Source organism: Morone saxatilis, unplaced genomic scaffold, assembly GCF_004916995.1.
Source record: "Morone saxatilis isolate NCDOM2014 unplaced genomic scaffold, NCSU_SB_2.0 Contig11, whole genome shotgun sequence".
In the NCBI taxonomy this organism is placed as follows: domain Eukaryota; kingdom Metazoa; phylum Chordata; class Actinopteri; family Moronidae; genus Morone; species Morone saxatilis.
Window position 1 is genome coordinate 6,524,244 of NW_023339663.1, and position 21,985 is coordinate 6,546,228.

Consider the following 21,985-nt stretch of genomic DNA (forward strand, 5'->3'; position numbering starts at 1 on the left):
AATTGAACGTTGTTTATAATCCTTGAATCACCAGCCTTTTCCTGCTTCCTTTGATTTGTCCTTTTTCACGTGATATTTTCAAGTCACGTTTGGCCTGAAAACATGAGTCACGTATATTTGTGTTTATTTCTTGGATCTTTATGTTCCAAGATGATGACTCCTCCAGAAGCAGGGACTGGCTCACCACCAACTTTAGCACTATGGGTTTGCCATGCTACAGAACACTCACCAGTATATAGGAACACACAACTACAACACATCCATTCCTGAAGATCCTGTAACAAAAACACAAACACACCATACACTGGATTAGCATTGGGGAATTTGTATGTGCAGACTGGTACCGTCTTTTTTTTAGAAACGCCTTTGAGAGAACAACACCTGATGTTAATCAGGTGTACTGATATAAACTCCTTAAAATTAAATTACCCATTTGCTTATTAAGCACTAAACCAGATAGAACGAAATAAATCACATTACTTTTTATCACACACAAATTATAGTCACAACATGGCCTAAAACAAAAACATTCAGATTAATCCACTGTGGGACCATGATCTGCATCAGTTTCACATATGCAATTAAATATAAAAAATACACACAAGCAAAAATACCAATCTAAAAGGTGGCACAGAAGAGGACAAAACACACCAATTCATCCTCTAGGCCATGTCGTGGACCTTGCCAGTGACAAAAACAGACAAAGGACTAAACTCTTACTACTAATCTATATTAATATGTCTACCAATATTACTTACTATTTTTATATCCTATCTATTTTATTAACACATATGCGAGCTATATGTTTTATCTGTCACTTGCACCTTATATTTTTTTTTATTTTTATTTTTACTTGCACTACAATTATAAGTTATTTAACATTTTATACATTTTAATATATTTTTGCATTATATTTAATATAATGATATATGCTAGGTTGGTTCCGCAATTACTTATTGTAATGTTACCTGTTGTCACTGTGTGAATGCTGTGTACACATTGTATTCCCAGCTTGGATCAATAAAGTATACTGTGAACAGATAAAACATATAAGCTGCTATATGGTGTATAAATAGGTGGATTATGTAACAGTATTGTAGCATTATTAATATAGATTCAGTAGGTAAGAGTTAGTTCCTTTTTCTGCATTACAGTCTTGTAACATTTGCTCTTGTTTTCCCATTTTTAGCCGCACTAGTAGCTTTATGAGCTCTCACTGACATTCATGGTCCTCAGAGGATGAATCCGACTAACTGGTGAGCCACTGACTTGTCCTCTTGTGCCACCATAAGATTGGTATTTTTGCTTTTGAGTGAAAAACAGTCCAACAGTTATTAGATAAATTGCTGTGAAACTGTGTACAGACATTCATGGTCCACAGTGGATTAATCTGAATGACTTTAGTGATCACCTGACCTTTCTTTTAGGGCCACCATGATGTTGACTTATTTAATTAATTTGTTGTGTTGACTAAAATGTCTCAACAACTATTTTAATCTTTGACCGAATACCTGCCAAACTAATTCCCATCAGCCTCTGTTATACTTTGTGTTTAGTGCTAATAAGCAAATGTTAGCATGGTAAACAGTACACCTGATTAACATCAGTGTGTTAGCATTTAGCTCAAGGCAAAGCCTCAAAGAGCGTCTTCCAAAAAAAAAGGAGAGTTTCCATGACTCCAGTTTCTGCTAAAACAAATTTCCACAATGCTACACTCCAGAGAACAAGAGAGTGATTTTGGACACAGCCATAGTCTTGTTACAGGATCTTCAGATGGACAGGAAGAGGAGTTGTATGCGTGTTTATATACTGTGTGATGTGATTGTCTGGTTTTAGCCATGCAAACACCATTAGTGCTTTAATGGATGGGAGTCGAGCAGACAGCAACATGCTCTGAGCTTAGGAGAAATCATTTTTCTTGAACATAAGATCCAAGAATTAATCAACAATAAACAGTGACGTCAGTAAACTCTCAGGCCAAACGTGACTTGAATATCACGTGAAAAGGACAAATCAAAAGGAAGCAGGAAAAGCTGGTGATTCAAGGATTATAAAAAACGTATTCATTTGTCTTTTTAACACATGATCCGTGTCCCTCTGACAAAAATGAGATCAAGAAAGGAATGACTTTTTTTAAACACCATGTTCTAAATTTGTGTGAAACATCTTATTTGGGACAAATTGAGGTTTTGACCCAATTACTCAAAACAGAAATCCTACCACAGTCAGGCATTTGTAAAACATCTCTTCCAATGTAACAGATCCAGAAAGAAAGATTTATTGTCAGGATGCAATTTTTCTTTTGTTGTTCCTCCAGATTTCAACAGTTTCTGTTAAATATCTGCCCATCTGTCACATCATTACATTTTAACAGTCGTGAGAATAAGAACATATTTTGTAAGCCTGTGGCAGAAAAACAGGTTTGCATTTTTTGTCTATCATATAGCAATATGCTAATAGTTAATCCAGAGTAATCATTTTATGTATCTGTTACAGTGCCTGCTCCTGAGAAAACAGAAGCCTGGAAGGGACTATTTTACATATTCAAGAGACTAAAGCTTGACAAATCACTGTGTTCAGAGATTTACCCCTCATGACAGGAAAAGCCTTGAAGACAGACTATCATCTGAACTGTCTTCTGTGTGGCGTCATGTGTGTTAAAAAAAAAAATCCCTCTGAGAAGCTGTGAAGACGCCCTGGTGGGGGGCTTTCTGTGGACATTATACACACATGGGTCTCTTTCATTTGGAGTTTCTATTATTTCTCTGGGTGTTTCTATGGTTTTCTCTTAGGGGGAAACTGATGCAGCCACAAGGTTAAATATTACCTACCACATTTATGTTGCTACAGGTACCATTTCATTCAGCAAGGTCAAAAGGTCATGGACTAAATTGATCGCCTATCAGTGGATCTGTGAGAGAAAGCCATTTGTGATGGGAAATCCATTTTTAATTGAATTTATGCATCTGCTCTCCTTTTGAGGACTCAAGACAAATTTTCCTGTCAAACAGGAAGTCAGTTCGTTCTCATTACTGTGCAGATTTACTGATATTTGCGCCACACAGATTGCCTTTGATCACAGAGAGGTATTAACATTTACCGTTGCCCACCCTCTCAAGGGCAAACAGGTCGTATCTCTTCAAAAAGAGAGGACAGGCATCCACGTCTTGGATATCTCTGTATTTTACTCACTTGCCTCGAGGGATGAAAGCTTTCCAGAAGTTCATGAGCTTCCCCTCCTCAGATGGGGCCCACCTTGTTTCTCTAGACTAACCAAAGCCGACGAACCATGACACACTCTGGAGACAGTACAAATGCAAGCGGATGGGGAATTCTAGCAACTCTATAAAGCCCAGTTCCTAGATAAAGGTATCAGGCAATCCCAGGTAAGAGGTCCTAAAACTGTGAGAGATTAAAGGAAACAGTCAACATTTTTGGGAAATGAGCTTATTTGCTTTCTTGCTGAGGAGATTGATGCCGCTCTAATGTTTGTTTGCTAAATCAGCAGGAGGTTTGCTTAGCTTAGCAGTTAGCCTGGCTCTGTCTAATGGCACCAAAATCCACCTACAACCAAATTCAAAGCGCAATAATTAGCACGTTTGTTCTGAAGTGTAAAAATCACACGGCCAGGTTAGCAGTTTCCCCGTTTCCAGTCTTTGCGCTAAGATAAGATTTTAAGAGGTATCAATCTTCTCATCTATTATTCGGCAAGAAGGTGAGTAACCATGTTTCTGACAACTATTTCTTTAATTGCTCCACGACATGCTTTCTGATGTCTTGGCAAAACTGTGAGGTTCTCCATGTGTGAAGTCCTGAGGTGGTAATGAGCGACTATTGTGATGATTTCAATGCATCAAATTCTGCTGTCAAATTCTCTTCAATGAGCCGGTACTGACACAATCCTTTTCTAAATATTTCCTTTGTACATCCAGCCTGGCTTGACAGGCAGTGTACTGTGACACATTGTGAGATGGATGAGCCTCAAGCATGTTCCCAGGTTGTATTGCACCTCTTCTGAAGTGCTCCAAAGCCTAATTCCTCTTCCAGGCCTGTGGGGGTGGGGGGATGGGACCCTGCGCCCTCAGTCCAATCAGTCTCTCAGCAAGCACACAAAGGTCCTGCTGCTTCTACAACTGGAAACTTGGCTTAATGGTGAGGAGGGCAAATTGCAGGACTGGAGTCAATTGCATTTAATTTCAATCAGGAAATTCAGCTGGGCATCTTTTTCAGCCCAAATGATGAAACACATTACCTTGTTATGTCTAATTTAATTTCAAACCATAGCTAATTGGATGAAAGTCTGATGGTGACAGGGATTTTAGCTGAAGTACTTACTTGTGCTCAAAATTGGAAATTGTCCATCTCCCCTATCCACCGGCATCATTAACAGCAGGGTGGTCACTTTGTGCTGCGACAGAAGAAGCCTCAGGCACACTGACCAGCATGGAAACAACACTGATACTAAGCTGGTGTGTTTTAAAGCAAAATATCAACATTTTGGGAAAGACTCTTTATTTGTTTTCTGGTGTAAAGTTAGATGAGAGGACTGATACCACCTTCTTGTCTGTGAAATATGAAACTACAGCCAGCCGCCAGTTAGCTTAACACACTGACTGGAAATAGGGGTATACAGGCAACCTGGCAACCTGTTAAGTCAGTTAGTTTAATGACATTTGTGGTTTTACGTGGAGTAATTACTGCACTATTTCTTCACTATGAACAATTGCTAAAGGAAAACCAGAGACATCAGGAAGTTACTGTGCCTGAACAATAAAGAGTCCAATAGTATAATCCCCTGTAAAATGGCAAATTGACGTTTTTACACTTGGGTTTCTGTACAGATTAAATAAATTAGATGTAACACATTCATTAGTCAGCTTTAGGTGGATTTTTTAACCTTTTGACAGAGGGAGGCCAGCTGTTTTCCCCATGTATTCAGTCTTTGTGCTAAGTTAAGCTAACTGGCTCCTGTCTGTAGCTTCATGTTTAACAGACAAAAAGTCCTTTCATCCAAAATGTTGAACTATTCCTTCAATAACAGCTAACTAACTAACATAACTGCTTTTTCATCCCTTGCAGATACAGGCAGCATGGCTGTTTCGATATTTAAAAGGAAAACCTAGAACATTTCTTCCACATCTTTTGTGCATGAAAAACCAACAGCACATGATCTTATGGTTTTATCTAAAGAGGCTTAGTAAAAACTGCATGTGCTTAATTGTTCAGCATTACAGCACAGAGCCCTTGTTTATGTGAACTTGGATGTCTGCTCTTATCCGGAGAAATGCCCCTGATCTGTTAGACAGAAGAAAAGGCCACCCACAGGGCAAGTAGCTGTCACTGTTGATTCACTGGGGGCTGAATTTAGTAAATTCTTAAGCAGGCTCTCTGGAAAAAAAACCCACCTACTATGGAGAAACTTTACAAAAGAGACCTCTTACATTCTCTGGCTGGAAGATTACTGGGAGGGCTGGTGCAATTATGCGTTCTCATGCTGAATGGAGTGGAGCAGAGAGTTGTAGCTAATCTGCAACTCAAACAAGAGTAAATCTAAGCTAATCAACAGCGAATTACAATGCCAGGCACAGGCAAAAACATAACAACTCGGGATGGGTGTGTGTGCTGGTGATTCATGCTATGCTTTTCAAACCATGGTGAAATACGCCCTCAGGCAGAAATCAGCTTAGTCAAAGAGCCACTCACACATTTGGAAGGAAATAAACACACAGCAATGCAAAAACAGGTATAACGTTGAAACACAGCCTTACACTGAACTGGCAGAATATCAGTCAGAGGCTGTCACAACAGCACTTGAACCATGGGGAAGGCTTTATAATAAAGGTGTTGAAAACCTTGTGTGTACCCAAATAAAAGCATAGAAGACCTGAGTGAAAACAAATGATTTCTGTAGTAGTCTGTACATGTTAGGCTGCCCAAAAGTTTGAAGTTGTACCGAAGATTTGGCATCTGCTTGTTTTTAAAGGAAGTGAAGATGCTGGCACGATTAAAAAGGAGACCTAACCCATTTCATACCAAAACTATTATTAAGGAGTACATACCTGGTCACAGAAGTTCATACAAGATCTCGGTTTGTGAGTGTAGTTCTGCAAAAGCCTCATTGTTGGAGTTTCAAAAGCACTAAAAGTGATTCAATAAAGTCAACAGTGCGAAAAATCTGGAGTAATCCTGCAGGATTTATCTTAATACGGTAAGTTAAGTTAATACAATACTGATGATGTACAATCATCTTGAAGCATCTTTGTGATAAACAAGAGTGGAATTAATAGCTGAGGGGGCAGAAAGTTGCCTCCAATAATATCTAGGGAGAAATTAAGACTTTACATTGCCTGCAATTGCAAAAATAGTGATCTACAACAAGTGAGGTTAATTTACAAAAATCCATTTAAAGTTATAATCCTTAAGATTTTCATCTTATCAAACCCTTTTTTATTATAAGGAATGCATTTACATTAATTAGTTACCTTTCTATATTAGTTTGTATTGTCAGTGGTTGAGTTCCTGACCCGGATTGAAATGTTGTGCAGATATTCAAAAGAAGGAACACAAACTGGATATAATTTGGAAGACAAGAGCCGGTGCATGCACACATGAAGATACAAGTTATCCTTTATTGATCCCCGTAGGGAAATTTATTCTCTGACATAATCTGGTGGAGGGAAACAGCCGGTAACAGGCATTTTGAACAGGAAACTGATTTTTGTGCCAGTACCAGAAAAGCTACAGTGATTTATAAGACATCATATTTTCATTACAGCTTATACCGTACCTTTAAAGAAACCAGTGTTCACAAGGGAGCACAGACGCAGGTGAGACAACCCATGCTGTATCCTTGCATTTGAAAAAAAACCCCAAGGCTTTTCTGGGCGTGATGCTACATGTACGGGAGAGTAGATGAAATGCCATCCAAGAAATTTAGGTCCAATAATAAGTCCACGAGTCTGAGGGTGGTTTCTACTCCCTTGAGGCAGGATTTTACAACTCTGAAAAGTTTTCATGGCAGCAATAATTCTTTCCTCCCACTCAGTGCTTGTGAGGTAAACAACAGAATTAGCACAATGCTTTTTAGAGACTACAAGGTATGGAATGTGCACATGCATGTATTTGATTAGTCTAAACAGTGTGTTGCTGGGTGATGTTGGATTATGCACACAAGCCAGGATCAACTTTTATGCTTGACAAATTTTAATTGGAATAAGAAAAGCACAAAATGTAACGTCAGATCATTTTATTTCTGCAAAGAATCAAATACAGACAAAGCAGACTTTAGAAATTGGTCAAAAAGATTATATATCAATGTACTGTATACTTTGAAGCAATATTCTTTATCAAAAATGCAAATGCCAGTGATTTAAAACAGAAACAGAGCTGAAATTGATAATATGTCCGCATTGATAACTCCTGATACAATGTTGGGACAACCCAATGGAGAATGTGACAATCATTATAGAACATAATTTTCCATGTTCTCGTGAGATCAGACTGTTTTTCTTCCTCAGCTTCTCCTCTCACGTCACTCTGCAGCTGATGGGACCAGCCCCTTCTTGGCACCCTGGTGGTAGTGACTCTCCAGCTTCCCTGCGAGAGAAAGGGGGTGAAAGGGAAGGGTGGGAGGAGAGAAAAGAGGAAGGGATGAATCAAAACACCATCAAAGGGACAGAGTGACCTTTCTGAGAGCTCAAGGCCCGCTGATTAGAGGCGGCTTCGGATAGACAGTGGAGAGAAAGAGAGACGCACAGAGCGAGAGAGAGACAGACTGAGAGATGATGAGGTAAAAGGCCAATGAGACCTTTTATTCAACGACAAAGAGCGATTAGACCACAGCCTTTGTTGGCAGCAAAATCAGGTGGCTTTTAATTCAGCATATAGACATTCAGTATAATCCATTGGTAACAAAGACCACAGACAGAGAGGATGATAATGTGTGCTGTTAGTAAGAAAAATAGAGAATAATAGTGAGCTACAAGCACCTTGTAAGGTTTTTAGGTCTTAAACAAATAACATACACACAACATTACAACAACACAACTCAGTCACACACATTACTCAATACATTCATTGAGTAATGAATTGAATGGCACTGTGGTAGGGGCAGCAAAATACAGGATTTCACCATAAGATAGAACAGTGGATTGTATAAAGGTTGTTTGTTCTGAAAGGAGACAAATACTTTGTACTCTGTATTAAAAGTCAATTTGAATTTTAAGGTTTTGAGTGAGGTGTTTAATGTGTTCAAAACTTCTATGCTCTTGTGAAATTCAAACATTTGGCCTTTTTGGAGTTTGGAACAAAGAGTTTCAAATGAACAGAGGACTGGAGCTCGTCAAAATCAGGCTGATTTGCGCAAGGAGCATACAAAATGGTATCGTCAGCATAAAAACGGACACTGCGATGTTCAGTTGGAAAATGAACATAATTTATGTATGCAGTAAATAGTAGTGGGAATGTAACAGTCAAGGATTCTTTCATTAATACTTTTGGATTTTGTAGCTGAACCAACTAACGGCACCTGCCAGAACCTGCACGAACTTGCAGCTAATTAGCCGACTACCGTCTCCAAACAGAAGCCTCCATTGTTCTGAGAATTTCCACGGTTATAATTTGTTGCTCGCTAATTCATGTGAACCTGAGATGAGAATGTTTACAAAGATAAAAAACAGCTGAGAATCTCAACGAGGGCTTTCTATTTATACAAATGCTTGTAGCTATGGTGTGCAAACAAAACCCCTGCAGCCACTGACCGGAGCTGACCTCCTAATCTACTGTAACAGACACTCTTTTCTATCAACACAGCAATCCCAGTATCAACCACATTTCAAATTCCTCCATTAGAGCTAATTCTCACAAACTACGGCCTGCTGCTTTGTCCTTCTCTGTGCAAAACAACCTCTGCTGGGTTTTGATAACCATGTTGACCCTTTCCTTAACTGCAAGGCACATAATAACCCTGTGTCTTTCTGCCTAACACAAGACTCCTGCTTGTCAAACCACCACATTAGCTGGCTGTTTTCCCCTTGGCTGAGGCAAGGGAAAAAATGATACAAGTGTGACAGGCAGGGGTGGTGGTTGTCACTTGTGCTTTCTTTTCATGTTGTCACGTTATGGCTGAACTCTGTGGGTAGCAGCAGCACAAACAAGGTGTTTAGGAGAAGTGCTGTTTGCTCACCATTTCCAAGGCTGCCTCAATGGCTGTCAGTGTCCTTCTGTTCTGCCAGGAGCAAGTGCTGCTTAGGCATGGAAATACCTCTGGAATTTGTGGGTGAATGCTGCCAAAAGTTTATCCAAGATTACTTTAATGATAAATCCAACATAACAGAAATGCATCATTCTTGCTTCCTTTTGGGTGTTGTGCGAGTGAGAGCTGGAGTCAGTATTGTGGAAAATTGGCGTTGGCAGTTTTCCTTGTCATGACATAGTGACATTTCTGTGAGATGTTGTGTATCGGCATGAATGGAAACAAACTGATTCAAAACAAGCAGTCACGGAATAAGCATTTAGCATAGGCTGCACAATATGGTACAAAAAAGTCATATTGCGATTATTTTGACAGATAGTTCGATATGGTTCACGATTAGTTGGAATGATCATTTTATGATTTCATTTTTCACTGAAAAAATGACTAAAATCATGAAGATGTGACATCTGTTGGGATCTGTAGTACCAAAGAAACATGTTTTCTTACATTTGTAGAACAGGATTTGTAGGCCAGGGCATCTCTTCAGAGCTAGAGTACTTAATTATAATGCAGCTGTCTTATATTTTACCTTCATCAAACAATTGCAGCTTCTTGCGATTTGGATAATGATTTTGATTAATTGTGCAGCCCTGATTTAGCAGTTGCACTCATTTGGCCAAAATACACTGTTTAGAAAATTATTTTTTTTCTCTAGATAGCTATCGCATTTTTTGCAAGCTTTGCAGCTACTATAGTTTCTCCTACATGCTAAGAAGGCTGAGCTGTAGTAAAATGGTTGCAATCTGCATCTTCACTGCTAGATACCACTGAATCCTACACACTGTTGCTTTAACAATTCACAACAAAAGGCTAAATTGTTCATGTATTTGCAGTGCTTGATTTTGATCTACCACCTCATAACAGAGTTGCAATACCATACATTGATCCCAGTAGTGCTGATAAACTCATACCACATTATGTTAAAAAAGGTGCAGTAGCGATACATATTAAGATTTTCTTACATGACACTTTCACAAATTACCTCAAAAGCTCTACTTAGGAAGGATGCATGAATTTATGTTTTGCCCAACTGGGAGCAGAGCAACAAGCTGTAAACACAACACTGACATATTATCACCTTATAAAGTTGTTAAACACTTGCCTATTCACACTTCTAGCAGCCATGAGGCAACATTAGCATTTATTCAAAGTCATCACCACCTGGCAAATGTAAGTTCAATATCCACTGTGTATTTGTCTTCAACTCCTGAGAGAAATATTTGGCTCTTTAGCTGCTAAATGCTCCACTATGTTCACCAGCTAGTCGCCAAACTGTGTCTGTCTGCCATTAAGTACTCGGCAGGTGGCTTACAGTCAGTTTTTAGAGCCTTTTCTCTGACAACAGCTGACTGCTGTGGCCGAAAATGCGCTCTGAGAGCGGTGAGAGTGAACCAAAGCAGCTGGGGTGGTAAAAATAACACGACAAGGTTAATATAAAAATATCAGTTAAATAATCTTCTTTGTTTGATGCTTTGGAGTCTTTTTAACAGATGTAGTAATCTGAGTGTAGACACTGTTAGTCTGCTTCCTCAGTGTTAAGCCTCAGAAAGAGTTAACTGTCATGCCATTTCTGTCACCATAGCAACTTGAGAGTATTTACGCTGCCTAAAGGACTGAATGTTGGAAACCACTTAGTATTTTTTCCTATGCATGAAAACTGTTTGAGAAGTGTCCGTTTGACCATTTCCTAAACTTAATATAAATACACCCTTAAGTGAAACATAATCAGATTTTGTGCAACTGGCCACAAACAACCAAGGACAACAACAACACAGGGTACAGTAAGTGGGTCTTGTTGTCACAACTGTCAGAGGGAGTACTCTGGTTGTATGAACAAGTGAGGTTCATTATATTCACCAGGAAAGTCAATCCAGCAATGTTACATATTCCATGGGTGAAGGCGACTTTTGTTAATGGCTGTGGAGCTGCTGAGCTGTCGCATTTCAGAGTAGGTGCTGCGGAGCTGAGAGAGCTGAGAGAGCTGAGAGAGCTGGAGGGAATGCAAGTAAACGTGGGGGAGGGGGTGAGTGAAGGAGTGGGTGGAAAAAACAGAGAGACAGCAAAAATGAGACAGAAGGGATGAGGAGAGGGAGGGGTGCTTGGAGAAAGGATACAGATAGGACAGCGGGAGAGGTAGAGAGAGGGAGAAATAGAAAGGCTGGCCCATCGATTGGCTGAGATAATTTCCCATTGATTGCTGCACTGTTTGGAGATTGCTGGAGAAAGGTTTATTGCCCACATGCTGCAGCTGGGGAGGAGGCCATAAAATAAGCACAGGTTGTCTGCAGAGGGCTAGCTTTCCATCATCAAGCCCGTAAAACACACTCCTGAACACACACTCAGCCACACAGATGCTCATACATACACTTGGATACCCTCCTTACATATTCATATGTATATGACTGCATGCATACTATTCACATTATAGACTGTGGAGGACTACAGCTCATTGCTGATGGAAAGCGCACTCGCATAATCCCTTGAAAATCCAGGGCCAGTAGTGCAAAGAGTATTTATTAGTCTGAAATACAAGTCCATTGACATTCTCTCTGACATCAATAACATGCAGGTCCATCCACTTCCTTGTAGTAATAATCACAAGAATAATTGGCTGGTTGCTGTTTCTCTTTCTGTGAGAGTAACTGACTGCCTACACACTGAAGAACAAAAAGGCTGAATTTGGTATTCTAGGTTTATTATGCAGGTGCATTGGGACCGGTGTGTAATAAAAAGATATAACATCTATGCGTAGACACTTAACCACATGTTGATACACCTTCTGATGACACACTTTGACATGATGAAATTATTTCATGCCTACAAATGATGACACAGAAAAGGAAAGTTAAAAGTGGAGCACCACTAGCTCTGTGATTGAATGTAACACCTTCCACAGTATCTGTTACATTGATTCCCACTGGGCTCTCACAATAACCAATTCAGAGTCTATCACAAGTATACTGCCTGGGAGAGTAGAAAGAAGTTCAGAGTGGATTTTACACGTCTGCATTTTATTGGAAAGCTCAAATGACCTGATGAATCTTTAATTCACTCCTTCTTTCAGGGTCTGGTAGATAAAGTTTAAAAATGTTTTCTCTGAACTTAAATCAGCAATGTGTTATGGACCGTCTACATATAACACATTTTATATCTTTTAAAAATAGGAATAAATGTATATTTTCATTTTTAAACAAGACTAACAGTTTACAGCTATGCTATGTGAGGCTGTTTAGGGCTTTATGCTAAATGACAACAATAGCATGCTAACATGCTCACAATGACAATGCTAATATGGTAACGCTTAGCTCGTTAGTATGCAAACAATTGCTAATTAGCACTAAACACAAAGCACAGCTGAGGTCAATGGGAATGTGATTAGCTTTGCTGGAGTTAAAATTCAAACTGAGATGAATACAATACAATACAGACTAAAATACATTCCTCCGGGCACCATGAAGGTCTGTTCAAAATTTCATGGCAATCCATCCAGTAGTTGTAGCAATATTTCAGTTCAACCAACCGACCAACCGCGATCCCAAGAGCCATACCACTAGCTTGGCTAAAAAAGGTCAAGTCATTTCCTACAACAGCTGGGTACTCTAGTTTTTAGCAGAGTTACTGAACAGGATAAAACATTGTTACTATTTTCAGTGTTGGATTAATATACATTGGGTGTTCTAGTGAGTATCTGGTGTATGTTGGACCGACTCAGATTAAGGAGTCAGTGCCCACGTTCGTTATATAGAACACAACATGTGGCTCATCGGTGTGGTTTTAATAGCTCTGGACAACAATGGAGATCTTTGAAGCAGAGGACTAATCTGTATCAGACTTTAGCTACACAGGCTGTATTTGTTAGTAGGATCAATTTATTTTTCATTTAGCTCTTTTCATGTGATTTGTTTGCAGTAACAAAAGTATTGCCAGCCTTATCCTTTTACACATAAAAAGAATTGAGTGTACTTATGTTAACAAAGCTGCAGCAGTCAACATAAAATGTTTGCTAAATGCTAAAATGTTTCTGAGAAATCACATGTGGCAGTTGTATTTCCCATATTTCAGTAAGCACGAAAGGTCCATTGGTTTTGAAGATGAAGTGAAAGGGCTCCCAGTTCATGATAAATCAAATAGGTTTTTTGAAAAGGCTTCAATCTGACTGCCACTGCCCTTCTATCTTCTTTTCCTTATCTGGCCTCAGCTTAGTACACCTCTAGCTGAAGTCATTCTGCATGTGAAACCAAGCTGACAGCCTCGAGCACTGCAGGAAAGTGGATGTGTACAAAACCCTCGGTAGCCAGGGGAGAACAGCGAGAGAGGAGGGGAAAAACTGCCTGGATTCCCATCTTGCTGTTAGTCACACCTAATTTACATTCCCTTCCTGTGCTGCCGAGCTGGTGAATTTACAAGTGGATAGAGAAGGTGCTGTTTGAGACTTGTGTTGGCATGCTGTTTGCAAGGGGTTAGGGAGAAGCATGAACCATGCTTCCCACTGCAGAGAAAACAGTCTCTCTCCATCTCTTGGTCCAAACCTCCCTGCCTGAAGCTGTTCTCACAGACACTGAGGAGCTGTAATGGCTGAGTGATTTCTCCAACCAACAGCGCACTGTTGAACCGGTTTAGTCACGCACATGACAGTTCATCACAACTCGCTAGAGAACCAGTGTCTGACAAGTCGAGGAGATGTGGGGCAGTGAGGACATGGTGATAACTGCTTTATTATATCAGTGCTCTCAGAAATCCCATGCAACTAGAACACGGATTGTACCTGCTATCAGTTCATTAAGCAAGTTCTTTATTTGCCTGGCTTTATTTGAAATAATGTGTTTTGTGTTTAATAGCAAAGTTTGAATAAATATGTAGTCGAAGATAAATGAGATCTTAACAGATTAATTAACAGCAATTTAAAATTTCTTTTAAAAATCTGACTATTAAGTCCAAGTCTCTATAATTAGCATTCATTAGCAGTGTATAAACATTATAATGTAGCTGTAAGCAGATTAAAGTGTTACTGTATTTGTCCACAACTATAACGAGTCCTGTGCACACCAATATTGGAGGTTGGTGTACTAACAAAATTAATGAATGACAATATGGTTAAATACAATTGTAATAATATAAAATGTAGAATTGTTGACAAATACTGTACATTAGTAAACACTTAAAATGACCTTATGTCTTCTTACAACTACATTACTGTGCATCATAAACAGTTTATTAAGTGTTACCAGCTCATTTGATGACTTGCTAATGCCTTTATATCAATCATAATCATCTATAGTCAAATAGTATCATTAGTAGCGTTTCAGTGATTTTGCAATGGAAAAACAAATGGCCATTAAATTGTAGTGGCAGCAGCCTCAAGTCGAGAATACTATATACTAAAACAGAACAGGGTTGGGCTTTGAGACATCCTTCATGTCAGGAAATTAAAGCTGTAAAATATTTATTAGAGCTGCTAAATTCGTAGGTGGGTTGAGAAGCCGGCTGTCATTTGCTGGCACAAGACTTCAATAACCAGGAGAAAGAAAATAATATTTCTTGCATTTAATGGTAGCACAAAGGTTGCTGTATTCGCTGGTGTGTATTTAGTACCAGATGTACAATTCTGATTGAAAAACGCTGTGTGGTGGTGAAAGAGAAAGTCTGCATTGCTGCATATCTTTCCTGGTGTTTAGAATTTGATTATATTTTCAGTCTCACTTCTCCTGCCTCTCCTCTGAAAGCAAAATGACTCAATCACTACCACAGTGGCAAAAGTAGCAAAAAAAAGAGCCTGTTTTCTTTCCAATAAGCGAGCTGACAGACTGTCAGAACAGAATGTCGTCTTTGACGTATATATATTGGCCTTGCAGATTATGGAGTGAAGCTGATATTTGTAGAGTTAGCAGTTAAAGCAGTAAAACATCCTGACAAGCCAGACATATCTGAGTATGTTTATCCTTTAACAACGTCAGTGTTCAAGGGCCTGTAGGTGAAGACTAAACCCTTAACTGCTCACTAACTTGTTCTGGTCAACTCCCAAATGTGAATCTTTGTACATGTTTGATTGGCAAGCAGGTTTTGCTCTAAATAAACTACAATTCTATGCTCAGCAAATATGAGCCAAACTAAAATGCAAACTCAGACAGAGCGAAGTGCAGCTTGGGCAAAGTAAATGTTGTGTATATAATGGGCACCTACAGTTAAATAACTGAGTTCCCACCCACAGAGCTAAACAATACACATATTGTGATTATTTCGTGGGAAAGAAACCTGTTGGCAGTAATCAATCAAATTGTGTGAGAGTTAGACAATGGTGTCACACAGTATACATATTGATTACTTGCTGGAGCCTGTTCTGTGTGTAAAAATAAATACATTAGCCTACATTAAATGAGACTGCGGTTCTGTTTTCAAAACTTTTGAGGACTCGGTCAATGATCATTACTGAGGCTACTGTTGACAATTTTGTCCAATTATGGTCACGTTATATTTACAGGCCACAACAGAAACTCAACGCCGGATATAATGGACCTGATGTCATGGCTCCCATCTGTAGTCACTTGGCTGTAGCAAATGTATTTGCTTCACTCTTACCACACATTTAAACTACAAATGTACATGATAAACAACTACCAGGGGACCATTTCGTATATACGCATTTATTTTATCTCATTCATTTTATTTAAACTAATTATTTTCTTTTTCTTTATGATTTGTGTTTACATTCTAAAAATACAATCCTTTACCTTTTATTTCATCTATCTTACATCTATGAATGTAAATTAATATGTTTTTATTAATCTTTTATATGGATGAAAATAAGCATTGACACAATTGTATACTGTATATGTATAACTTTCTGCAACTCAATAAATAAATAATAATAATAAAATAAATATTTGAAAGAATTTCCTGTGGAGCTGAACAACCAGGAAAGCTCAGCTGATGTGTGAACAGTTTAAAGTCTGTCAGCCAAAGAACGTAGGACGTCATTGACAGTCAATCAGATATCCTGGCAAGTGCAAACTGAAAGTTTATTGCAGCTGTCCAGTCCTCTGGAAATATGGAATAAATGTTCTAAAAACAGCTTGGAGCTTAGTTTCGTCAGTTTAAGAAGTTAATATTCATCATAATTTTAGCTTGTACGATCTTGGACTCTTAATATTTTATTCTGGGCTTATTTCTGCCCTAAGCTTCCCTACAACACAATACTAAAGCTGTAAAAATACACGATCTCGATGTTTGAAGCTCTGCTTGAGACTGCAGCACGTACCCAAAAAGAAGCTTCTTGCTTTAGTCATAATAAACAAAGTTGCTCACTGAGCTGAATGTGGGTTGCTGGCAAGACAGTGTAACTTTTGAAAGTTGAAATGGCATTATCATTGCAAATGAAAAGTTGAACTCACAAACAGTAAAACGCGGCTCACTCAGGGGTTTTGCTGCTACAGCCTTACTTACTTGCTTACAGTAGAGCTTTAGATGTTACTAAGCTAACATTAATGGCAGAATGTATAGACTCATAAAAAAAGAGTCCCTCTCAATCATCACTTATGACCCAATAGAGGCGTGTGACGGCATCTGCATCTGCGGAGAGCCTGCTCTGTGCCTGTATTTTCTTATGTTGCTGTGTTCAGCAGTGTAAACCTTTGGGCAGTGGGTATGTAGCCCCCAGCCAATAACAACACACAAGGGGTGAGGGCGGGACACTATAAAAACGTAGCACCAGCTGCCAGATCATAAGCACACATCCAAGAAGAAGCTATGGAAACGGCAGACACAGCGTGTGCCACTGAGCCGGGGAGGTGGGGTCAACTTTGAATGCTGTGTTTAAAAAATCACAATCGACAAATGCTACTCATTCTGCTTTAAAGGGCTAGTGAGCACTCAAATGTACTTAAAATGTTGGCCCAAAATGGTAAAGTAAAATTGACTACAGGGGAATCTTTGTTATTATATCTTATTGAAGTTAATTTAGAATTTTTGATTTAAAGGTACAATGTGTGGAGTTGAATGGCATCTAACGGTGTAATTGCAGACTGCAACTTACTCGCTTAAACCCCCCTTTCCAAGGGCAAAGGAGAAACTATGCTGGCCCCAAAATGCACAAACAACGTAACCTATTTAGAGCCGGTGATTGGGTTTGTTCCTTCCGGATCACTGTAGAAACATGGCGGTTCAACATGGTGGCCTTCAGCGACCTGCGGTGTCTGTAGATAAAAAATTCTCATTCTAAGGTAACAAAAACATAGTGATTATTGATTTTAGGTAATACACTAATGAAAACATACCTATGAATATTATCTTCCATTTCTGTCAATCGATCCTCGGTATTGTTAACATGGACTTTAACGCATTCCTGTTTAGTGGTAAGTGCAGAATGACAAATTGTTTTAAACAAATTATGTAAGGAAGCAGAAAGAAGAAATTCTTAGATTTTACAGTTTTGCTTGGATTTCGCTCGCATACCAGTTCCTGTTGAATACAAATGAATGAGCAGATGGATCTTCCTTCTGGAAGCCATGTGTTACATGTCCTACTCTGTCACAGCACCATTGATGCCTGACTCTTTCTTTTGAAGAATGCCGTTAGTTAAACATCACCAGTTTAAAAGCAACACTGGCCCTGGCTTTTCGAGCACAATCACTGGGAAACCTGTAATGACGGAGCGAGGTCTATCTGTTACTGATGTTCCCTAACAGAGAGAGCAGGTTTCCCCTGTGGCAATGAGTGATTCTTGAAAACAGGTCCAGAGCCTCACAGCTTATCAATCACTGCTCTAACAATATGCTCGGTGGGTGTTTGTTATTGAGAGGACTGGAGCATCAAGGGAAATAATTCACATATTATAACACATTTCTTTTAATTCTCTACAGATATTTTCTAAATAAAGCTCTGGATTTGACTAAAATAGTTTTGGAAATTTTCAGAACAATTTAATTCAGATCTTTCATCACTTTGTGTTGCATTTTGGAGAGAATTTTATTGAGGCTGTATGTGGTGTGAAAGAAAGCACATGTTTCTGTTATTTGTGCCTTTCAAGTAAATTTTACTGCCAGGGCCACCAGGTTCTGATTTTCATTCACAAACGGCAAAAACAGAGAAGTCAGCTGGAGACAACATGAGCGCTACAGATGAAAATGAAATCAGTTCTGTGCACTGTGCCACATCTTGTTGAAAGTATAAATATATTGTAGGATCAGGGGCAGGAACTCTCTGTGTTTTATGGATCTATTTAGCATTTCCCCACAGAACTGTGTCTGAGCATTAATGTTTTCCTTTGTCCTGACTAGGATCCCAGTGAATATAAAGACTCTAGGCTGTTGCTTAAACAAATTGAATTTCTAATTCACTTACTGGATCCAAATATTCTGGCTTTACGCTCTACTAGAGAGATACAGTTAGGATTTTATCTAAACCAGTCCTGATTCTGATTTGCCTTAATTTTTCCAAGACTTGTCAATCAATGTAATAGAGAAAAAGCTTGTGACACTTTGGATTTGAACGCAGCGTGATACACAGAATACAGAAAGCAATGTTTCTGATGTATTATAATAGAAATATTATTGTTTTGATTGTACATTTCTCCATATAGCTTATATAAGACTGAATATGGTTAAATCTTAAAGGGTTAAACTGAGTTTAACCAAGAATACAATAATGTAATAATGTCTCAAAAAGATCCAGTGAACATAACAGTGTTTACATTTTCCCTATATCACTACACTCCATCATGTATTATTCATGGTGGCTAGACCACACAGAATAATTCAGAAACCATACTTGACTCTCAAAAATCCAGTTTTAACCAACTTGAATATAACAAGAAATCTGCCTGGTTATCAGTCACATGCAACTTTATAACAGTGATTTTTTTCTTAAGAACACTGTCGAGGTAAGTTGTTCCAAAGATGTGAATGTTAATGACTTCACAATCATTAAAACAGCTTAACCTGGTTGCCAAACTCACAGTGGTGAGATTATTCATTGCACTTCTTTCATATGAAAGCTGAGCATCACGCTATTATAAAAACACTGCACAATTTTGGCTGCAACTCAAAAGATAATTAGAGAAAAATGAGACTCATCAATCGTTTAAGCAAATGCCTAAATACTACATATGTTTATGTTCAAGAGACAATGCCTTGTACCGATTGTAGGAATTCTTACTCTCTGTCCATTGGGAGCGAAGGAGGGACTAGTGTGATGTTGTTAGACATCAGACTTTGACATGTAAGAAGAAATCGCTGTTTGCTACCCGTGAGGGCATAGACAGTCAAAGCTGGTCAATGATTGTTGTCAACTGCAGTCAATGATCGCTTCCTAACCTTAACCAAGTTGTTATGTGCCTAAACCTAATCAAACCTTCACAATAGTAGTGTCAAATTACTAAAATGACTTTGTTTGTGCAACAGTTATTAAAGATTAGGAAGGTACTTACAAACGATATGGTGATTCCACATGGCGGACTCCACTGAAGGCAACCCGCAGTGTGGGTAGATAAAAAACGTCTCATTTTAAGATAACGAAAACACCACAATTACTATATTCAGGTGATAATACACAAATGAAAACCTACCTATGAATATTATATTACATTTATGCCAATAGATCCTCCTAAATGTTACACACTGGACCTATAATTTAGATGTTTTTTTACACCAAAGCACATAAGTACAAACAAGTAAAATACTCAGTTATGATGTTTGTTGATAGCTACACACTTTACAAGTCTCAGCTGGTACAATCAACTGTTGTTAGTTTGCAATAAAAATTCTGGTGATGAGAAAATGTTGTATCCCGATCAGACTTCTCACCACCCTAGAGGGAGCATTCACACGAGTGAAAATGAGGGCAGTCATCCAGAAAATTTTCTTTTCTCCTTTAACATTAGCTTCTATCGCATCTTCTTGTAAGAACATGTTGTCACCAAAACCCCAACACGAGCAGATACTCACTCTGATACAAACTCTGAAAGCCCTGTAACTGCGTGTTGTTAAACAGCTGTCGAATCTCACCAATTACAACAGGAGAGTTTTCATTTAACAGAATTATACAAACAACTGCTAATTACACCGAGATAAGAATGTTAATCCAACAGAGTGAAACCAGAACTGACTGCGTAGAAATGCTTCAAAGGCAACTGGATTCACTGTTGAGCACTTGGTTTTTGAAATGTAACTCTTTTGAGTTTGAGTTTTTTGTTTTTATAAAAAGTGCAATAAAATCGGACCTAAAACTGAGTGGCCGATTGACAGAAAATTTATGTATTTTGATCACAGAATAATCATTTATGTCTGTTTTTTAAAGCAGAATTGCCAAAAATGCTTTCCAAAATACCAGGAAAATTAAATCTTTATTCACACAAGTGATAAAACACAAACCTACTAGGACTACAATTACACGTCCTTTATGCTTAATTGTGGACAAATTGGGTGTAATGTCTGCAGTGTTAGCTTTTCATTCCTGCTTCAACACTACATCTCCATTTCTTACAATTCCATTTACAATTCATCCTCGAGAGACAAGAAAACCTCTTGTCAGGCTACACACACTCGGGCGCAGAGGGCTTTAAAAAGCTACTTAAATCCTCAGTAGCCACAATGTCAAAGGGACAAAATATAAAGTGTAGCCCGCTTTTTTTACAGCCGCGATGGGACTCTGAAAAGGTGAATACAGCCGTGTTATTAAAAAGGGTCCTTATAAAGCGGCCTTGGCCACATCTAATTAGAATGTAAATGTAGTGTGGGCTGGGGATGGATCACACAGGATAGACATTGGCATTTAGATTATGCTGAGACTAGATTACTGATGACACTGTGTGTTGGTGAGATAGCCTTTTTGAGAGCAGCATGGCAACTGACTAATTGTGTTTCACCACTAGCAATGTAGGCCGTTGCTGTTCTATCGCTGGTAATTAACAAGCAGGGAGGGAGAGGTACATTGTTGCGTGTGCACAATACAAACAGTCTTTCGACAACACCAAGACTAAAACACACACATGCAAGAGTATTGCACACACTCAGGGCAATCTTACACCTCTTGCACCTTGTACTAGATTGAAAGAATGCACTAAGCCTAGTCTTGAAGCTGCTCAGTAGAAATCCTCTCACCTCCATGGAATTCCTCAGTGAGGGCATATGCCATGAACACAGCAGCTAAGACCAAACAAAAAAAAACAAAGACAGAATGGAGACAGCAGAGAGAGAAGGAGAAGTGGTGGTGGCGGGGGGAAGAAACAGAGAGGGAGGGAAGAACAGAGAGGGAGGGTGAGTGCAGAAAGAGGGAGAGAGCAGAATGGAATAAATTGAAGCTGATCTGGTGCTCTGCATTCTGAGGAGGCTGGATTTGCATATCTGTGCAGCGGTGCAGAGGGAGAAATGTGTCGGTGCTGACAGCAAGCTGAATATCTTAAACCTCCGCTGACACCCCTGCAGGCACTCTCTTCTCGCATACACTGATACACGGTGGAAGGAACACACTCACACACAATCACACTAACACACACACACACACACGCTAGACTTAAGGTCAGGAGATGGGAAGCTTTGTGCATTGCTTTGTTCCTGCACAGTGATGTACAGTAGCGCTTGTTGTTTAGCAGTCAGCTCAAGTACAAGACTCATCTCGGGGGAAAGGACCCAGTGAGGCAGACCATTCTCTGATGCGACATAACTATTAATATGTGTGTATATGTATATGTATATGTATATGTATTTATATGTATATATGTATATATATATATATGTATAT

General features: G+C 39.0%; 1 protein-coding gene across 1 annotated transcript in view; it reads right to left on the reverse strand.

Moving 5' to 3' along the window:
* Positions 1-7,231: 7,231 nt before the first annotated feature.
* The window catches only part of trip4 (thyroid hormone receptor interactor 4), a 69,879-nt gene continuing 55,125 nt past the window's right edge, over positions 7,232-21,985 (reverse strand). The window contains exon 13 of the mRNA XM_035652488.1: positions 7,232-7,596. Within this exon, the coding sequence (XP_035508381.1) occupies positions 7,532-7,596 (65 nt within the window). The 3' untranslated portion in view covers positions 7,232-7,531. The remainder of the gene's footprint in view (positions 7,597-21,985) is intronic.